General features: G+C 42.1%; 1 protein-coding gene across 8 annotated transcripts in view; it reads right to left on the bottom strand.

The window, feature by feature from the left end:
- MTA1 (metastasis associated 1) overlaps nucleotides 1-22,041 on the bottom strand; it is a 229,858-nt gene that overhangs the window by 179,878 nt on the left and 27,939 nt on the right. For 4 of the 8 annotated variants that reach the window (XR_012717264.1, XM_075283057.1, XM_075283055.1 and 1 more), the window contains exons 5-16: nucleotides 21,664-21,727; nucleotides 21,394-21,511; nucleotides 21,201-21,303; nucleotides 20,457-20,556; nucleotides 18,652-18,840; nucleotides 16,363-16,437; nucleotides 14,450-14,508; nucleotides 12,498-12,610; nucleotides 11,531-11,682; nucleotides 11,038-11,227; nucleotides 8,191-8,280; nucleotides 7,945-8,100 (exon numbers count right to left, since the gene is read on the bottom strand). Coding sequence is in view for 7 of the 8 variants with exons in the window: in XM_075283057.1 (XP_075139158.1) it covers nucleotides 7,945-8,100; nucleotides 8,191-8,280; nucleotides 11,038-11,227; nucleotides 11,531-11,682; nucleotides 12,498-12,610; nucleotides 14,450-14,508; nucleotides 16,363-16,437; nucleotides 18,652-18,840; nucleotides 20,457-20,556; nucleotides 21,201-21,303; nucleotides 21,394-21,511; nucleotides 21,664-21,727 (1,409 nt within the window). In the remaining variant the exon portion in view is untranslated. Of the gene's footprint in view, nucleotides 1-7,086; nucleotides 7,572-7,944; nucleotides 8,101-8,190; nucleotides 8,281-11,037; nucleotides 11,228-11,530; nucleotides 11,683-12,497; nucleotides 12,611-14,449; nucleotides 14,509-16,362; nucleotides 16,438-18,651; nucleotides 18,841-20,456; nucleotides 20,557-21,200; nucleotides 21,304-21,393; nucleotides 21,512-21,663; nucleotides 21,728-22,041 lie in introns of those variants that run through there. The other 4 variants (XM_075283056.1, XM_075283060.1, XM_075283061.1 and 1 more) reach the window with 3 other exon arrangements.

A 22,041-nucleotide genomic window follows, 5' to 3' on the forward strand; every position in this document is an offset into this window, starting at 1 on the left:
GGGGCATAGCATCACCTTGTCTATGCTGGTACAGGAGTACATGCCAACCAGGGATGGTCAACAATCCCAAGTAATATATATTCCCCCGGTTAGTGTCTATGATCTTGTTTTGCTAGCCAATAATTTGGTTGTATGATCACGTAAATACTACTTCATTGATCAAACCACTTATACATATCTATACATGCACCCAAATATAACAATCTAAAGGCCAAATTTATTACGTTAGGGGAACAACAGTCATTTAGATCACTTACATGCAATTTTAGATAAGCAACTTCTTTCACCTTTCTTAGCAGCACAAGTGGATGGCAAAACTTGCATGACCTCTCGGATCCAAACACATTGATGGCAATGCCAACAGCATGCACAATTTAGGATACTTGTAGATGTATCTGTTAATACTATTTCCTGTACATTATTATAGGGGGCGGCCATCTTGCCTCATCTTTTCCTCTATTCCATTAGCAACATTTGGCGATATGATTTACAGGCATGGTCATAGGCAGAAAAAGTCTCACTGAAGTCCATCGAAAAGTCAGGCAATACTCTGCGCAGAAAGTAGATAAGGTGTGAAGTCATCTATTGCCAGTAGTGGATGCCATGATAGGGCACTATGGGATCTGTTACATTATGATCTTGTGTTTTGTTTGGGATGTAAATGAGGAGACTGCTCATGGACAAGCGAAAACAGAATTTTAGAAAGATTTGCCAATTTAGGGAAACAAAAATTTTGCATGGACGTAAATATTCAGATGTTTTGATACTTGAAATTTTGCTTGGGGGCTTAACCTTTCTTATGATCATCTTTGAGATGTTTCTACACCATGGCTGGAGTCCACATACTGTAAATTCAGTTGAGATGGACATGATTTGGATGGACACCCCTTGTCTATATAAGATCTCTCTGATGATAATTTACATCAGAGCAAAAACTAATCTAAGGTGGAAAAAACTGACTGTAGAACTTAAGAGCGCATTCACACGGGGCAAGAGGGGGCGGATTTTGACGCCGAATCCACCTCAGAATCTGCCCCCTCACAATAGAGGTCTATGTAGACCGCTGGCTTCATTTTTGAGTGGTTTGTTCCCGCTCACAGAAAAAAAGAAGCAAGATGCCACTTCTTCAGGCGGATTCCGCGGCTGATTCAGCCCCAGCCTCGCAACAGCACCCTCCGGACTAGGACCATTCATTTGGACCTACTCCGGAGCGGGAAGCCGCAACTGTCGGAAACCACGACAGGCACATTTTGGTCCTATCCTATGCATCCCGCATCAAAATCAGGACCAAAATACGCAGTCACTAGCCCGGTGTGAACTAGCCCTAAGAGATTGACTGTGTGGAGATATAGATCTGGGGAGAAGAGTACAAAAAATATATATATATTCTGCTCCAGTGAAAAATCAAGACTACAGTGGCCTCCAATTTTCTTAAATGCAAGAAGTTTGGAACTTCCAAGAGCTGGCCACCACGTTAAACTAAGAAATTGGTGGAGAAGGACCGTGACAAGAAAGGTGACCAAGGACCCAATCGTCACTCTGGCTGAGCGCCAATGATCCTCTCTGCAGATGGAAGAAACTTCCAAAAGGACAACAGTCACTGCAGCATTCCACCTATCGGGGCTTTACGACAAGGCGGCCAGAAAGAAACCTCTCGTCAATGAGATAAGGTGAAGCCCACACAGGGCATTGCTCATCACCTGCCCAATACAGTCCCCAGAGTGAAGCATGGTGGTGGCAGCATCCTTCTGTGGGTTTGGGACAGGGATACTAAATGGAACAAAATACAGAGTTTTTCTTAATGAAAATCTCATACAGAGTTCTTTGGATTTCAGATTGAGCCCAAGGTTTACCTTCTGACAAGAAAAGTGACCCTAAGCACACAGCCAAGACAACACATGGGTGGCTTAGAAACATCGGTGAACGTCCTAGAGTGGCCCAGTCGGAGCCCTGACTTGAACCCAATGAAATATTTCTGGAGACACTTGGAAATGTCCGTCCACCGCCAATACTTATCAAACCTGACAAAGTTTGTCAGCATCAGCAGAGTTGAAATTCAGAAAATCCCCAAATCCAAGAGTACAAACCTTATGGTATCATACCCAAGACAAATGGAGGCTCTAATCACAGCCAAAGCTGCATCAACTAAGTATCAAGTAAAGGGTTTGAATACTTTTGGCAATGTAAGATTTTTTTTTTTTTCTTATAAATAAAATTAGCAAATATTTCTAGCATCCAGCCTTCACTTTGTTAGTATGGGGCAGTGAGTGCAAATTGATGGTGGAAATTTTTTTTTTAAATAAGTACAAAGCTCACAACATAAAAATGGAGAAAAAAGTGAAAGTGTCCAACGATTTTTAGAATGCGTTTTAAGTGTGACTAGATGGCTCCAAGTGTGGACAAGAGTGGAAAATGTTTTGCCATTTTTTCAATTCTTTTGTCATTAAAGGGATCCTCTCATTGGATACCCTTTTGTCTAACACATAGGAATAGCCTTAAGAAAGACTATTCTTCTACCTTTAAATGTCTTCTCCGCGCCGCTGGTCAATAGAAATCCCGGTTTCCTTCAGTTTGCAAATTAGTTCTCTCGCAACACTGGGGGTGGGCCCCAGCGCTCAAACAGCACTGGTGGCGTCCCCAATGCTGCGAGAGAACTCTCCAGCGACGCCTCCATCTTCATCTGGAACAGCCTCTCCCTGTGTCTTCTTCCGTCCTGGGTTTCAATCTTGTAAGCCTCGGGCAGAGCCAACTGCACATGCCCGGGCCACAAGAAAATGGCCGCTTACACAGTAAGCTGGTGTAAGTGGCCACTTTCTTGTGGCCCAGGCATGTACAGTCAGCTGTGCCTGAGGCTTGAGGCCTAGAAAATTGAAACCCAGGACGGAAGACGACACAGGGAGAGACCGTTCCAGAAGAAGATAGATTTCTGTCACAGCACTGGGGACGCCAACAGTGCTGGGTTTTTTTTTGGGGGGGGGGTTTTTTGAAAGAAAGAAAGAAGGAAGGAAAGTAGTAAGTAAGGAAGGAAGGAAGGAAGGAAGGAAAGAAAGAACCAACAGTGCTGTTTGAGCGCTGGGGACCGCCCCCAGTGCTGCGAGAGAACTCATTTGCATACCAAAGAAAACCTGGATTTCTACCGAACGGCGGCGCGGAGAAGACATCTAAAGGTAGGAGAAGAATAGCCTTTCTTAAGGCTATTCCTAGGTGTTAATTAAAAAAAAAAAAAAAAAAAAAAAGGGGTATCCAACAATAGGATCCCCTTAAAGAGGAACTCTGGGGACAGATATCAGCATTGCTTGCTTTCTCAATGCAGTGGGCAGGCAGCACTGACATCATTGTCCTGCAGTTAGTAGAATCGTAGAACCAATCTCCCTGCAAAACTAAAGGGAGGGGACGGAATAGAGAAGAAGAAAAATGAGGACCAAAGCTTACTTTTTCACCCAGGTGGATTGCTCTTCGCTCTACATGTTATACAACATATACTACAAATTATACATAAAATATTACTTATTATTAAAATGTCACACCAACCACCCATAAATCTTTGAAAAAATAATTTTATTTGACCTCTTAAACTGTAACTTGTAAACAGTTTATTACAGTGATCAACCCAAAATAGTGAAAAACAACCACAGAATCAATTCTTCATTATTCTTTAGGAGAAATTAGGCGGCAAACCCCCAGAAGGCCACAAGAAGCCGTAATTCTATGGGAGTGGAATTTATATATAAAAAAACAAAAAAAAATCCTGATAGTATAGGCCTCGGTATTTGGATGTTGAGAAATACTGAAAATTTTGCCAAGTAAGGGAACGTTCAGAGGCCATGTCACAAACATGGTCAACATAGATTAAAAAAAAAATTCTCAAAAAATTTTTTTTTCATAACACATCTATATATAAATAAGACAATAATTTAAGACAGTTGCACTTTTTTTTTTATATACTGTAATTTGGCAGTTCCAGGAATAATAAGGAGCAATGTGGCAAGGTCTGACAAGGACAGCTTTCAGATCAGGTCGGCCATTTTTTATTTTTTTTAATAATTTTTTTTTGTGGAGCAAGCTGTTCTACGAGTGACGCGTGATGTAAAATATATAGAATACCATTATAGCTAAACAAGCCTTTACTTTAAGAAGCTGGAAAAAAAAATTATATTTTGCTATAGCAAAAATGACACTGTAGTGACCCTTTAAAAACAGGTTTCACATTTTTACTGAGGAATCCCCCAGGCTACCTCCATGAATGTTTAACAAGCCAATATACTGGCATCATTGACCAGGTTGTCCAACTAGGAAGGAGTTTGTTCAAAAAGTTTCTAGCGAGTGACACATGATAAGATACGTGGTAAGAGCCATATTGATGGAGTCTGACAGCTGGTAACACTATAAAGAGGATTTTTGACCATCTCCACCAACTTCCACTCTTTGTATCCGTTAACAATTGCCACCAATTCTGGCACAGTTGGAATTTCTAATGTAGCCCCCACCATTCTTGAGCAATTGGTATAGGTGGTATCAGCACACGTGCCAGTTCAAGAGCGATATGGGCTAGAGAAAAAAATTCAACGGTGCCAAAATCTGTGGCACTTTGGTAAGGATGCAAAGAGTGAATATTGGTGGGGGTGGTGAAAAGTCCTCATTAAATTTGCAGTGCTGGTTTTATAAAGGGATATCAGAAAAGTCCATGTACTTGTTCTCATACACCCCTCACACAGGATGTTTGGAGGGCAGAGCGGGCACACTCCCATACACATAAAATATTCAGATGGTTCAAGCAAAATCGTCAAGTTTGTCCATCTTTGGTTTTATGTCACACACACCTTAAAAAAAAGGGCCGTTGCGCTAAATTCCCCCACCTCCACCACCCAGTCACATGGCCACGGCTATGAGGATGAATGCTCACCCATTTTCAGCAAGGTCTGTAAAAATAGAGCAACAAGGTCAATGTTTGACCAACACTGTATTAAAACTCCTCATAGCCATAGTCTTTTAGATGCAGGGGGACCAGAGTGCCCATTCTGGTGACCAGTGATGTTCCAGTGGTTCAACTTTTACTAGATCCCCATTAGCACCCCCAGCAGGAGGAAGGACCAATTCATCAAATTAATGTAATGAGTCATTACAAAGCAGCACAATTCTCTAACCAATAAGTAAGGGTAGGGTCACACTAGCAATCTTAAGGCCCCCGTTGTTCTCCTCCGTCATAGGATAAGAGCAACAGACTTTAGTCGTAATAAAAAGTGACTGATGCAGTTGAAGCCTCCTCAGTCTGCAGCCATTCCTATTAACTGTAATGTAAAAAACATGATAGAAGAATGTTTTTTACTTTTCTAACGGAAGGTGAATAGGAAAGAACGCACACTAAAGGGGCTCCATTTGCATCAGTCATTCCATCGTCGCTAAAGTCTTTTGCTCTTATCCTACGATGGATGAGAGTAACGGACCTTAATATTAGTAATGTGAACCTACCCTTACTCAATAGGTACTGAAAACCAAGTGCTCTTCCTAACAGGCTTCTCTAACTTTGATTACTCCATTTAAGTGGAGAATTTCTGGTCCATGAATGCTAGCGACAAAAATCAGGACTGTCTAGGGTTAAAGGGGAAAGCAAAAATATACAGGCTTATTCAAGTAAATAGGGCTGAGAGCACCCTTTCTGGAAAGTTAGCCCTTTTCCTTCTATCCCAAGACAATACCTTTAAGATTTGAGCTACACAGTTAATGTACCTCTAGGTAGTCGCATTAAGAAAATACAAACCTGTTGGGTTTTGGTTGGAGATCGAATGTGACTTTTTCCATAGACTTGAATGGAAGTTGCATGCAGCATGTCTGTAAATTGACTGTTCTTAGAGCCAAATCACAGTATGAGAAAACTTGTGAGTAAGTGGCAAGAATTCTTTGCTTAAAGGGATCCTATCATTCGATACCCTTTTTTTCTGACTAACACGGAGAAATAGCCTTAAGCAAGAATATTCTTTTCCTACCTTTAGAAGTCTTCTCCTTGCTGCCATTTGGTAGAAATCCCAGTTTTCTTCGGTATGCAAAGGAGTTCTCTCGCAGCACTGGGGGCGGGGCCAATGCTGCAAGAGAACTCTCCAGTGCTGCCTCCATCTTCCTCTGGAACGCCCTCTCCCTGTTGTCTTCTTCCGTCCTGGGTTTCAATCCTCTAGGCCTCAGGTAGATCTGACTTCGCATGAGAAGAAAATGGTCGCTTACACAGTAAGCTGGTGTAAGTGGCCATTTTCCTGTGGCCCGGGCATACGCAGTTGGCTCTGCCCGAGGCCTAGTAGATTGAAACCCAGGACAGAAGACGACACAGGGACAGGGCATTCCAGAAGATAGAGGTGTCGCTGGAGAGTTCTCTCGTAGCATTGGGGACACCCCCAGTGCTGTTTGAGTGCTGAGGACCGCCCCAGGTGCTGCGAGAGAACTCATTTGCATACTGAAGAAAATATGGATTTCTACCGAACAGCGGCGCGGAGAAGACATCTAAAGGTAGGAGAACAATAGCCTTTCTTAAAGCTATTCCTACGTGTTATCGAGAAAAAAAAAGGGTATCCAATGATAGGATCCCTTTAAATCTCAACATTTATAGGATTCTGAGCAAACATCCACCAATATGGCTCTTAAAGCACGTACCATCAATGCAGCATAAAAGACCTTAACAAAAGTCCCAATTTGAAGTCATCACTTTAAGTTTTGCGGTGTAATTTTTTGAGGGCAATATAGATTTATTATGGATATAGAAGACTAAGCAATGCCTAAAACACAGGACACACAAAAGTCGTAACTGTAACATAGAGAAACAAAGTTGATCAATGTATACATGAACGTATAGAAATGAGGCACAAATGAGGGCCGGGTGTGCAATCTGTTCCATTACTTTCCCCCAGATATTGGAGAACTGGCTGGTCTATGCCCTAAAGATAGCTGTAAACAATAATGTCCTATACAATTGAGCAAATAAGACACTAAAGTTGGAAATGAAGGACGAAGCAACGTGGAAAATAAACACTGACATAACAAAAAAAAATATATATATATATCTAAAATAAGATAAGCCTGAAGGCGGCACATACGCTACTACAACTCCAGAAGTAGTTCACATATCGTAAGAGCAGATGTGAGAAAACAGTCTAAGGCTTCTCTCGGATATGTGAGAAAACCTGATTGGTTTCGGAAAGTCACTGGCCACAAGGACATGATGCAATGGAAATGAATGAAACATGAAGGCTCTGTCGATATACAACTCCAGATTGAAGACAGTCAGTTCCAGGTCATGGAAGTTCACGGCATGTGTGTGTATGTTGGAAATAAAAGGATTGTGAGGGGAGAGAAAAGTTAACACCGACAAAGTAAAAAAGAAAAAACAAAACAAAAAAAAAAAAACGTTGACTTAGGATATCCTCACAGCTTCAGTCCAAATTAAAAGGTGCTCCATTTTCTCTCCCCGTCCTGTTTTATCTGCTTCATTATTTTCTCCTTTCTACATGCAAGGTAGGACAACGCTCTCTTTCCATCCATTGGGCTTAGTCGAAGCTCTTTGCTTGCTGATCTGTCCTTAAAATAGTCTGCAACACAGTTTGAAGTTATAAACCCGTGACATGGAACTTATTTTTTTTATATCTTATTTTTGGTACAAAAACAAAAAGATTACAAACTGTGTGCACCGAAATTAGAATTTGAGAATCGGCTGCTTTGTTTTTTGTTTGCAATTAGAAATTGAGAATTAAATTTTTTTTTAAATTTAAACTTTAAAATTTGGGATGCCAAAGCTATTGCATTCAAGTGTAAGGCTCAAGTTATGGGGAAGGTACATAAATAAATAAAAAAAAATTAAATTAAATTAAAAAATAAATAAATAAATAAATAAATTAAAAAAAAAAATCGACAGACAGAAATAAAAAAAATTAAATAAAAATCAAACAACTACAAGACACATACCGTCCATACCATTGTGTTGCTCATAGCTGCGCTTGCCCAGGATTGTTGGAGATCCGTTGTTGATGACGGGAGAGGATTTCGATGGAGTCAGGGCATTATTGATGCTCGTGGAAATAGTTTTGATGGACTCTGTCTTTGGAGTGCAGGGGTGCGCCTCTGATAAAGGACAAGAAGTCTATTAGCTCCTTATCTTTTAAAGGAAAAAAAAAATCGTAAGTAGAACAAAATGATAAAAAAAATAAATACCTATGTATCTTAACACTTGTTCTAGAGGCTTCCGGACAATCTGTTTTAGTATGAGCGGCGTTTTAGAAGCTTCTGGAAGCCGTGTTGTACCTGAAAGAAGTCAATAAAAAATATGAAATGTATAACTTGCACTGCCAAAAGAAGCAGATTACAATATTACCAACTCATCATCTATCCCATCAATAAGATCAGGGAGTCCTATGTCTTCAGAATGAGATAACCATTATACACATGTGCTGCCATCCTTCGGTGATCATCTATGTTTGACCCCTACAGGCTCCAAAACTCACTGTAGGATGAAATTAGATTCACTGTAGCCACAAGAACAGCTCTGTATACCTATACCTAGTATAATCTAGCACTGTGTTAAGTGGAGAAGAATTATACTGTTGCCCCAGCAGGCAGAGATGGTACTGGCTCTGGCTGCTCAGGAGTTTGAGGGAGAGCAAGCAGGACAAATCTGAAAATCAAGATAGGGCAGGAGACTGAACTGCAGGTAACCAAGTACAGTAAGTATACTGTACATAAACGTGTGAAAGACAACTGGGCAGATAGTAAGGCAATGGAAAGTTCTGGTTCCATTGCAGGTCATATAAACCTATATTTCTATCTCAAGCTATATATATATATATATATATATATATATATATGTATATATTACTAGCAGGAGGACCCGGCTTCGCACGGGTATATTACATTTTATGTTTGTGTAGTGGCCCCATAAGAATTGTCCAATTTTGCACTGGTGTATTTTGTATGCTGTTTGTGTGTATGTCCATAAGCGTCATGTGATTACGTGTATCTCATTTTGGATATCAGTGAAAAACCTGTGATCAGTTGTTATGGATACCTGGAGTAAAGCTGTATCTAATCCTTCCCCGTGTAGTACTGTGTTTAGATGCAAGTATCTAATCCTTGTTGGTGTGGTACTGTGTGCAGATGCACATATCTAATCCTCCGGCGTGTGGTACTGAGCAGATGCACGTATCTAATCCTCCCCCGTGTTCTATTGTGTGAAGAGGCGCGTATGTAATCCTCCGACAAGTGAAACTGTGTGCAGACGCGCGTATCTAATCCTCTGGCATGTGGTACTGTGTGCTGAGATCCGTATGTAATTCTCTGGTGTGTGGTATTGTGTACAGACGCAGGTATCTAATCCTCACCTATGTGGTATTGTGTGCAGTGGCGCGTATCTAATCCTCTGGCATGTAGTATTGTGTGGAGAGGTGCATATCTAATCCTCTGGTATATGGTTGTGTGCAGAGGCACATATCTAATTCTCCCCCGTGTGGTATTGCGTGCAGTGGTGTGTATCGAATCCTCCGGTGTGTGGTATTGTGTGAAGACGCATGTATCTAATCCTCTAGCGTGTAGAACTGTGTGCAGATGCGCATATCTAATCCTCCCTCATGTGGTACTGTGTGCTGAGGCGCGTATCTAATTCTCTGGCGTGTGGTACTGTGTGCAGAAGCACGTATCTAATCCTCCCCCATGTGGTATTGTGTGAAGAGTCACGTATCTAATCCTACGGCATGTGGTACTGTGTGCAATCGTGTGTATCTAATCCTATGGCGTGTAAAACTGTGCAGACCCACATATCTAATCTTCTGGCGCATGGAACTGTAAGCAGACATGCGTATCTAATCCTACGGCATGTGGTACTGTGTGCAGATGCGCATATCCAATCCTTTGGCATGTGATACTGTGTGCAGACGCATGTATCCAATCCCCCGGCGTATGGTACTGTGTGCAGATGCGCATATCTAATCATCCAGCGTGTGAAACTGTGTGCAGACGCACGTATCTAATACTACAGCATGTGGTACTGTGTACAGACGTCCGTTTCTAATCCTCTGGCATGTGGAACTGTGTGCAGATGTGCATATCCAATCCTTTGGCGTGTGGTACTGTGTGCAGATGCGCGTATCTAATCCTCTGGCAGTGGTACTATGTGAAGACATGCATATCTAATCCTCCAGCGTGTTGAACTGTGTGCACATGTGCGTATCTAATCCTCCCATGTGGTATTGTGTGAAGAGGTGCGTATCTAATCCTCTCCCTGTGGTACTTTGTGGAGACACACGTATCTAATACTTCAGCATGTGGAACTGTGAGCAGACGCGCATATCTAACCCTCGGTCATGTGGTACTGTGTGCAGACGCACGTATCTAATCCTCCCCTGTGTGGTATTGTGTGAAGAGGTGTGTATCTAATCCTACGGCGTGTGGAACTGTGTGTAGACGCGCGTATCTAATCCTACGGCATGTGGTACTGTGTGCAGACGTGCTTATCTTATGCTCTGGTGTGTGGAACTGTGTGCAAATGCGCGTATCCAATCCTTTGGCATGTGGAGCCATGTGCAGACGCATGTATCTAATCCTTCAGTGTGTGGAACAGTGTGCAGAAGTGCGTATTTAATCCTCTGGTGTGTGGGACTGTGTGCAGACACGTGCATCTAATCCTCTGGCGTGTGATACTGTGTGCTGATCTGTGTATCTCAGTTTGGATATCAGTGTTGGATTGTGCATGTGGAGTGACTGTGTGTATTGCAGTTGGAATATGAGTGAAAGACTTGCAGGTTTGTATTGGCTATGGGGGGGCATAGTGTTTGGAATGCTGTATCTCATCAACGGTACGTCCGAGCGAGTTGGAGTCTCGTCTTAAACCTTCCCGGATACCTGAAGTTTCTCTGTACCAAATTTGGTGAAGATCGGTACAGTCGTTTGGTTTGCAATAGAGAACAGACAAATTCATTTTTATAACATAGAGAGATATATGTATATATACACACACAAATACAAATACATAGACAGACACACTGTAAAAATATCAACCCATACACCTACACTCTGCTTTGATTGCGGCACTGTTGATAGGCATGTAAGGATGTCTTGCAGCGTAGCGTGGACGGAAAATATCCCGACATAATCGCCTAGCAATCCTGGTCAACTTTGTAGTGTGTAGGTAAAATGCTTGACGGGTCTTCATTGCAAATTTGGGGCTTCCACCAGCTCTCATAGTTAAGCCATGTGGACTCTTTCATGTAAAGAAAAACAAAACAAAAAAAACATACTAATAAGTGTGTGTGTGTATGATAACAATAGAATAATATTAGAATAATATAATAACAATAGAATAATTAATATATTCCTGTATAAAGACTATGCATTGCTATTGTTCCCGTCAAAACAACAGCACCCCAATGGACCCAATTATAAGTCAAAAGGGTCCATGAAGCAACGTTGGTGTCTGCTGCGACATAAGCGAAAACAATGATAGTGTGAACGTAACCTAACCAGAGGTACTGTATTTTATTAGTTTAATTTTCACGATACATACCATATTATTCCGATTTGGACCTGGCCTCTCTCCATCCAACCTCGTCGGCATCTTCAATCCACCATACTTTTTCCAGTACGCCCAGCATGCTGCACACAGACGACACTGCATATTTGGAGGACCCCAGGAATACCATTGGTAAGACTGTGTTGCTATACAGAAAACAAACAAACAAACACAAGTTTTACAGTACATGTAAAGTGGATGGGATTCTTGCTAATACCATCCACACATTGCAGGAAAAAAAACCTGCAGCGGAAATGCTAGCTAGCACATTCCGTATATAGATATAATAGAAGGACAAACTTTCTGTGAAAAGCACTGCGGGGGGGGGGGGGGGGGGAGGAGGTGATGTGTTTCTGCCATGATTCGCGGTATGGGGCCTTCGCCTAAGATACTTTTTTCAAGTGGAACACTTCTAGTCCTGTCAGTCATCTTTTGCTCAAAACCTACTAAAGTTCTAAACTTTAGGTGTCGGACTAATGCTTGGTACACATCTTCTTTGGACCCCCGCACCCGAATGGACTACCAAGCGCTGTGCAGTAAAAGCACACGGACCCCATGGACTCTAATGAGGTCCGTGTGCTTGCTGCGAGATCTCCGCACGAGTCATACGAACAGGAAAGTAGATTGTGAAGTACTTTCCTGTCCACATGACCCCTGCAGACATCTGGTGGCAAGCACATGGACTCCATTATAGTCTATGGGGTCTGTGTGCTTTCACTGCACAGCGCTTGCAGTTGTGTTCTATTCAGGGGGAGGGTCCTCATGCGGACTCCCCTGGATGGAATACCAACGCAAATGTGAGCGAAGGGTAAGAGTTAGGACCCTCAGCAATGAAAAATTAGAGGAACACTTAGCACCTAGGCAGTACAGAGCATCTGAAGAACTAGCACTAAAAGATGTCCTTCATCTACTAAATAATGGAGGAGGCAAAAAAAGAAAAGAAAAATGGGCAGACACTTACTGTAGCAGCTCTCGCAGGCTCGCCCACTCATGTTCTGGCCTTGTACCACAGTTCCATTAACCACTGCAGGTTTGATACTATTTGCACTTATCTGGTTTGGGTTAGGTTTGTTACTAGTAAATGGAAATCAAGAAAAAAAACAAACAAACAAAAAAACCACACGCAGATTAACAGCGGAAGGCTTTTTAGTACTTGCGTATTTTTTTGTTTTTACATCTATTACCAGGCGTAAATGTGCTATAAATGGAGAATAGAATACAAAAAAAACCCATTTCCTCAAACCATTCGCATATACAAAAAGGTCACTTCCAAATGTTTTGCATTATCTACAAAACAGAAAACTGCTCTCAGAGAATGATTTTTTCAGAGGAGGAAATCACAGCAATGAGGATTCTTCAGTATATAGCACACCGGCAAACAATGACAAAGAAAGGGCAAAAATTTTATCTCTGCGAGAATCTACATTTTTAAGGAGTGTCTGAAGAGGTGAGATTAGCTTCTCTGATCTGGTGGACTCTTCACGAGAGAACTTCCAACCCCCAAGCTATGTGATCAGAACCTGCGCCCCGTTACTGCTTCCAGGATCTAACAAGTAATTACCTGAGCAATGGGGGCTGAATGACTATAGGAAAAAGCCTGTGAGATTGGGGGTAAAGCAACCCGGCAGTCAGAGCGTTGGTTCCGATCACGTGACTGCCTGAGTCACAACCCCCAGGTCCATCATCAGGAGTCCACTGGTAAGCTAATCTTAACTCCCCAGACCACCCCTTTAAGAATTAAAAGTTGGATACCCTTTTTTCCCTCATTCCGTAGAAAACCGGGTTTTCTTCGGTATGCAAAGGAGTTCGCTCGTAGCACTGGGGGCGGGCCCCAGCACTCAAACAGCACTGGAGGCGTCCCCAGTACTGTGAGAACTCTCCAGCGACGCCTCCATCTTCTTCAGGAACCCACCTCTCTTCTTTTGTTCTGGGTTTTCAATTATCTAGACCTCGGGCAGAGCCGACTGCGCATGCCCAGGCCACAAGAAAACAGCCGCTTACACAGCTTACAGGCCCGAGGCCTAGAAGATTGAAAACCCAGGATGGAAGAAGACGCGCAGAGAGGCGGGTTCCTGAAGAACTCATTTGCATACCAAAGAAAATCCGGTTTTCTACCAAACGGCGGCGCAGAGAAGACATCTAAAGGTATAAGATGAATAGCCTTTCTTAAGCCTATATTTACGTGTTATCAAGAAAAAAAGGGTATCCAATGATAGGATCCCTTTAAGGGGTTATATTGATGGCCTATGTGATAATTTGATCGGTGGGGATTGTCACACATATAACCCCCAGAAATCGTCTGATCTGTACACACTATATTGTCTGTTCCTCAGCTCAGCTTCCGATCAAGTGACTGGAAGCGGAGTTGCAGTATTCCCAATGCCACTACACAGTGTATGGAGCAGTCTGCATTCGACTCTGTCCACTGTACTGATCTGGTACCAGCTGAGAACAGGTGATTGGTGGGGGTGTCTTATGTCAGACCGCCACCAATCAGATAGTCCATCAATATAAAATGCTATAGATCAGACAATACTCCCAATGGGATATGACGCTCAGGCGTAATGTAACTAAAGCCACAGATGGCGCATGGACCTAATACTATGCACACTAAACTAATAAGAAAGTAATACATACATATAAAGTAGCTTAAAGCTGATAGAGTGTGACATGAACCTGCACCTAGTATATAGCATGGCGCCATATTATTTCTGCTATAACTCCAGTTACATGTCAGCGATAACACGGCCTTATAATTTAGCCTTGATTTTTTTTTTTTGTTGTATTTGCCTATATTATCCATCAATATTCTTTGACGGCAAATCTTTATGTTCCTCTCTAAAGCCTTACATTGCTTTTCATACTTTGGACAATTGTATCCCGCACTCAACTGGAACAACATGAGATACTTACTAGTTGGGTATATATACTTGTTTTAATTTACTTTCTGCTTCAGCTGCTTTCAACCGTTTCTTGAAGAAAAATACAGAAAAAGAAATTAGTAATTGAAATCATAAAAAGGGGTTTCCCCTACTATAGACACATACACCCCCCCTCCCCCCAGCTATGAGATGAGTGTGATCAGAGGGTCCAGCAATCACCAGAATGGCGCCCTGATGGCTTCCTCTGTGAATGGAGCGGAGGTGTACTTATGTGGTCACCATCTCTGGCAGCCCCATAGAAGGCCATGGAATGGTGGCCACACATGCACACGACTGCACACACACACATATATATTATATATATATATATATATATATATATATATATATATATATATATATACATACACACACACATATACGTGTGTGTGTGTGTGTGTGTGTGTGTGTGTGTGTGTATGTGTGTATGTGTATGGAGATAGATGTCTATTTAAAAATTAAAAAAATAAAAATTAAAAAAGTACTTTTGTTGGGATCCCTATACACTAGAGCAGAGGTGCTCAATACGTCGATCGTGATCTACTGGTAGATTGCAAAGGACGTATGGGTCCATCGCGGGATGCAGGGATCCCCGGTGTCTGCTTGTTCACAGTGCAGGCTGAGAGTCATCTCTGGACACTGGCAGGCGGGTTTGCTGCAGCCCCAGCCTGCCAGTGTCCAGAGATAACTCTCAGCCTGCGCTGTGAACAAACAGACACCGGGGTTCCCTGGGCGGCCACAGAACGCTGCTGTCTCCTGCTCTCACGATCCGACCGGCCCCGCCCACATGCCCAACCCCGCCCACAGACAGACCCACTCCGCCCACAAGCCCATCCCGGCCCCGCCCACAGGCTCGCCCTAGTAGATCTTTTGCCTTGGTCAGCTAATAAAGTAGCTCACACGCTGAAAAAGTGTGAGCACCCCTGGTCTAGAGACTCTGAATAATAGGCAAATAGAAAACCACAATATATACAACAATATCATGCCCAGAAAAATCACAACCAGTTATCAGCAGTTTATCCAGGATTCACTATAAGGGCTAGTTCACACGTGAATAGGGTGTGGCGGAATTTGGTCTGGGAAAAAAAAAAAAAAAAAAAAGCTTCCGGAATTAGGAGGCGGTTTTTGGCAAAAACTGCCTTAAAAAAACGCCAGGCAGATTTTTCCTTCAGCACAGCGAATGGAGCTTAAAAAAAACGCATCACGGGTTTTTTGGCACGATTTTTGCAGTTTATGTACAAAAAAAAAAAAAAAGTTTTTCCGCCTCCCATTCACTTGTATTGATTTCCTGAAGTGGAATGTACCCCAATAAAGGGCAGCTCACTTCATTTTCCACTAGCGGGAGCAGACTACTAGCGGAAAAAAGACCGCTAGCGGTCTACATAGACCTCTATTGTGAGGGGGCGGATTTTGAGGAGGATTCTGTGCCAAAATCCACCCCCTCTTGCCCTGTGTGAATGGGGCCTAAGACTGAGGCCCCCTGTTGTCGAAATGCAGCATTTTTTTGGTTGCAGATTTTGCTGCGGTTTTTTGAGCCAAAGTCAGGAGTGGATTTAACAGAAGGGAAACGTCTAAACGCTTTCTTTATATCTTACATACTATTTTCAAGACACTCCTGACTTTGGCTTATTTATTTAAAAAAAAAAAACAAAAACAAAAAAAAAAAAAACAGTAAAATCTGCAAAAACAAAACAAAAACAAAATACACTTCATTTCCACGACATGGAGCTCTAGCCTAACTTGGCAATTCAATATAATAAACAAATCAAATTTATTACGGTGTAAAAAAAAAAAAAATCTAGTTTTTTTTTATTGAACAATAAACATAATTATCATGATTAAAATAATTTAAAAATAATAACAGGATAATGATAATAAATCTCTGACGGAGACAAATGATAATACCTGTTGCACGTATCTGTCTGTTGTTTTCCACATATAATAATATTCTATTATACTGGTCAATGATTTCCATGGTAACTAAAAATGAAAGAAAACCGCCATGAATAAGACAGAATAGATCCGAGGCTTTTGTTCAACAACCTGTTACACCAGCACTAAGCTTAGAAGGGTAACGCTTTATTCACACAAGTCCGTTTCCATCTATTAGTTCCTAAAAATTAAACTAAATCCACTTACCACCTATCCACAGGAATGAGGGGGGTCTTGCTGATCTCTGTTTGACTGAAGTGATGGACATAGAAGACCCCACTTTGGAACCACCACCCATCAGATACTTACATCCTATCCAAAGAATATATACAGTCCATAGTGGCAGATCCCCTTTACACACAGCAAATTTGCTTGCCCACCAAGAATCCCCATGATGTTGTAAGTTTGGGCAAGTAGACCCCCAGACGGGATGGGAAACATGGCCGCAAAAAATGCATTTGTAATAGATTCGAGAACTCGGCCATACAGAAAAATGGCCATGTACGGCCTCCTACATATGGGGACTATGGAATGGAAAAACGCTCCTATTTTTTAGCAGGATTTCCCATCCAGTCAGGAGATTGGGACTCTTCATAGGATAATGAACCTGGATACTAGAAGTCTTATTCCTTGTAGCTGTATATAGCGAGACCTGGGAAAAATATTCAGATCTGTTTTCCAAGGTGTAAATAGGGCGGCAAGCAGAGGCACGGTTTTCCTATTTACATCTTGGAAAACAGATATGCATATTTTTCCCATAATCCCCCAGTGGAGCAAAAATGGCTTTGTAAGTCTCCATATGAATGTAAAAGGTGCTCACTAGAGATGAGCGAATAGTATTCAATCGAATACTCGTATTGGTCGAATACCACGCAGGAAAATTCCAACTTCCTGAACTTGGAGGATCCAATGTGTCGAACTTTGGTTTCCATCGAAACCGGAACAACATTCCCGTTTTTTCCCATAGACTATAATGGTATTCAATAGTCGATCGAATACTACTCGCTCATCTCTAGTGCTCCCCAGAATATGGTGAGACAGTGAAGCCACAGAGAGGAAGGGTCTGATCACTATAAAGAAAGCAGTCCAGGAACGCCATGACCATATTTCCCAGTATGTGTGGAGTTTTACAGTCCCCTGACAGGTACACCAATGGAGGAGAATAGGATTCAGCATGCTCATAGCAGAAGAATATCTCCATCTCCCTATCAGAATAATCACTCAGCTTTAGGTAAGTGTATATAGAATTATGAAAGTCCAATATACAAGGCGGCTCCAAGAAACCACCAACTTTCTCTCAGTCAACGTTTTTGCTTCGACATGCTGGACATCATTAAAGGGATTCTACCATTAAAATCAAATTTTTTGTAGATTACACGTAGGAATAGCCTTAAGAAAGGCTATTCTTCTCCGCGGCACCGTTCAGTAGAAATCCCGGTTTTAAACTAAATGCAAATGAGTTATCTCGCAGCACTGGGGGTGGGCCCCAGCACTCAAACAGCACTGGGGGCGTCCCCAATGCTACGATAGAACTCTCCACCACCGCCTCCATCTTCTTCAGGAACGGTCTGACTGCGCATCTTCTTCTGGAGCTGGGTTTAAACTTCTAGGCCGCGACTCTCGGGCAGAACAGATTGCGCATGCCCGTGGCCACAAGAAAAATGGCCACTTAAACAGCAATCGGCCATTTTCTTGTTGCCTGTGGGCACACGCAGTCCGTTCTGCCCAAGGCCTAGAACTTTGAAATCAGCTCTGGAAGACGCCGCGCAGAAAAGCCGTTCTGGAAGAAGATGGAGGTGGCGCCGGAGAGTTCTCTCGCAGCAATGGGGATGCCCCCAGTGCTGTTTGAGCGCTGGGGACCACCCCCAGTGCTGCGACAGAACGCATATGCATACAGACGAAAAAAGGGATTTCTACTGAACGGCGGTGCGGAGAATAGCAGCCTTTCTAAAGGCTACTCCTACGTGTAACCTACAAAAAATTTGATTTTAATGGTAGAATCCCTTTAAGCCGTTTAAGACACCCACAGGTTTATCAAGTACAATAATTCACAGCTCCTGTGTACATCACAAAACCTTCTCCACCCACAAAGACAAGTCGCAAATACATGGCGGGCTTCCAACATCGATTCGCTGTTTACTTCACACAGCTCTATCTACATAGAGATATATAGTACACTGTGGAGATACTGGGACGCTGCCATCCATCGCCATAAAAGCCGCAGCCTTCACAAGATATTGCCACTTAAAACGCTTTACTTACAAAGTCCTGCTGAATGTCTGTAAAGTCTTTGCCGTATTTTTCTAAAGCTTCTTCAAAGAGGTTTGCCTCGGAGGCGGACCACTCCTCCATTTCATCTCTGCACAACACAGGGCCTCCTTGTGGGACGAGTGCAGAAATGGCTTTAGAGATATCATAACAGTTTTTGTGTAACGTGTCCATAGCGTGGAACTAGAAGCAAATGAGATAGAGAACAATTAGAGACAATTCTCTTCCTTCTTCTCCCAATCGGAAGTGGTGACAGACCCTGTGTGTCTGGCTGTAGTTTTCATGCCATGCTGGAGTCATCGATATTCATGCAGCATAATACATCGACAGATCCATTCCAACCCTCTTAATGACCGTTTATACGCCCTTTATGGCCGTCTTTAAGCGCCATGTTTTTACAACGCTGTAAAATAAGCCCTGCTCTGGTTTTTCTCTGCCATGTTGAGAGGTCTAACAACAGCTGAGCCATTACTCTAACAACCCGCATCAAGCCAACCTTTTAACTCATTGATAACTGCACTTAAAGGGGACTTTTCACCACGTCCACCAAGCCCAGCTCTTTACATATATGAATAGTTGCTGATCCACCGATTCCTGCACAGTTAGAGTTTTCTCTCTAGCCCCAACATTCCTAATCAATCAATGCTGTTAGTTTTGGTGCCTGATAGACTATTTAGACACTGTACTGTCAGGAAGGCAGTGACTACGAAGGGGTGTGATTCTGAGTTCTGAGTCACAACACCATGCTTGACACCGCCCATCTGATATTACAGAGCAGAAATAGCACAGACAACAAAACTACCTATACTTTTTGCTCAGGAATGGCAAGGGCTACAGAGAAAATTCCAACTGCGCTGGAATCAGTACAGCAGACTCTTATCAGATGGTAAGAACTTGAATGGGCGGAGGTCGTAAAGATCCTCTAAGGGTAAGTTCACACTGGGTTTTTTGGACCAGAACCTGAGGCAGTCTCAGATTCCGGTCCAAAATACGGGTAGCTGCGACTGGATGCCAGTGCACTGCACCGGCGTCCAGTCGGGCACTCCTCTCCAGATTAGGCCCAAAACAATGGGCCTAGTCGGGAGGAGGGAGTGTCTTCAGGCAGATGTTGAGAGGCAAATCCGCCTGAAAGAATGAGCTTGTCGCTTCTTTTTTTCCGGGAGCCAGAACAAATGGCTCCCTGAAAAAGAGAACTGACCGTCTCCCATTGATTTCAATGGGATCCGTCTTTTTGGTCAGGATTTTGAGGCAGATACAGCCTCAAAATCCTGACCAAAAAAACCTGTGTAAACTTACCCCAAGAGTGGCTAAAGCAAGATCAAAGGGAACCCCACCCCAAAAGATCGAAACGCACGTTTTCTTACATTACATAAGACAAAAAAAATAAATAAAAAAAATCTTACAGCCACATGATCATAATCTGAAGAATTTCAGGGGAATTTCCATCTCAGCAGTTGTATGTCCAAGTGGGGCTGTGCTATGCAAACTGCCCTAGAAATGGATGTCTGCTGAGGAAACTGCTCAGAACTACAAATAGAGCCAAATTCCCTGTGCTACCCCATCTCTGCAACCTGCATACAGCAAGGGAGCCCATTATTAAGTAAGCGGCAGGTCCCAGAGATGGAAGCGGAATCTATTTCGTGGCGGAGACCACAAAACGCTCATTGGCGGACACTGACTGCTGGGTTACCTGAAAGCGGAGACCGGGCGCAGATATGAACCCGCCCTTAAATAATTTTTTTTTCTTCACTTTTTTGTTATTTTTAACTAATACGAACAAAGGCAGTTTTCGTTCTTACCAATGTGATGTCTCTAGATGCGGCAGCCGCACTCATATGTAGACTTGGCTGCCGGACAGAACTACTGCAGTCTAATGCGCGGGCAAAGGTACCTACAGATCTGCAAGAGAGGAATACAAATTTTGTAAGTACATAAAAGTATATAAAATGACTATAATAATGTCTATGAAGATTATGACACATTTAATTTTTCTTAGCCCAAAACAGCAGTGCGGCCATTGGTGGCCACTGTGTGATGGAACTGGCACCGCAGCAGGGTCTCCCATTCCCCATTTCTATAGGGCACATCCCCAACTGCATAGAATCACAATAGCACAGTTAATCTGATGATTTTCACTTTCTCCCTATTAGTAAGTTATATCTAAAGTGCAGTTATCACTATAAAAAGTAAAATATGAAATACATTTTATACATACAAGTATATGCATAGAATTTTTAAATAAAATATATTATATATATATATATATATATATATATATATATATATATATATATATATATATATATATAAATGTAGTAAGGTGAGAACTGCCGAATGGCTATGTAAACCTCTCTAGAGGTGAAACATTAAAATCTGTTACTTGTTTAGACGCTGTAGAGAACGCAAGATGATGTCACAACACCCTAGACACATATATTCAGAACTTAAAGCTAGTGATGTTGATCGCAATCCAAATTATATCACTGTAGGATTGTGCAAAATAAAAAAGGTTAAAAAACACACTTCAAGTATCACTATCTTACCGTGCTACAACTAAAAACTGGTCTATCTGTTTATCTGTAAGGGGGTTGTTTGCCTCCCAAACTTTTGTCTCAAGTGAAGCTTGGTCTCTACCATCTTCTACACCTACGGAGAAGAATAACACCAACATCGGGCACATGGAATATTTAGACCAACCACATTTATAGAAATTCTTCCACTAAAAGGAATTCTGACCTTCTTCGAGCAGATCTGTGATGTCAGCTTGGTATCTGTTGCCCACACGGATTTCTCCTTTATCTGCCAAGAGGGTCTTTTGCTGAGGGTCATACACTAAGGAGTAAAAGAAGAAATCCTAGAGAAAGGGGGGAAAAAAAAGAATTATGTTACTAATAACAGTAATCGTCATTTATTAGCACAGACTCTAGACTGGTTTTCCATCCTATTCTCATCACAGTAACAACGTAACATAGACTACGTCACACCAAACACACGGACATTACTAACCTCTCTTTCCAAGTAAGATTTTAAGGACTCTGTTTCATTTAACAGTGTAACGCTGCATTTTCCCCTAGGGATTGAAAAAAATTAGGACGATTATACAAAAATACAAATACAAAAAAACTTTATATAACTTAAAGGGGTTAATATGAAATCCCTACACTACTCTAAACCCCCTCCTACTTTCTAAATAACATTATTAATAAAAAAAAATGTATAGTCCCTAGAGATGAACGAGTAGTATTCAATTGAGTAGGTGTTCGATCGAATACTACGGTATTCTAAATACTTGTACTCGATCAAGTACCACTCACTGTTCGAATGTAAAAGTTCGATGTAAAACCAGCATTGATTGGCCGAATGCTATACAGTCGGCCAATCAAC

The sequence above is a fragment of the Leptodactylus fuscus genome, chromosome 7, assembly GCF_031893055.1.
Source record: "Leptodactylus fuscus isolate aLepFus1 chromosome 7, aLepFus1.hap2, whole genome shotgun sequence".
Lineage (NCBI taxonomy): Eukaryota > Metazoa > Chordata > Amphibia > Anura > Leptodactylidae > Leptodactylus > Leptodactylus fuscus.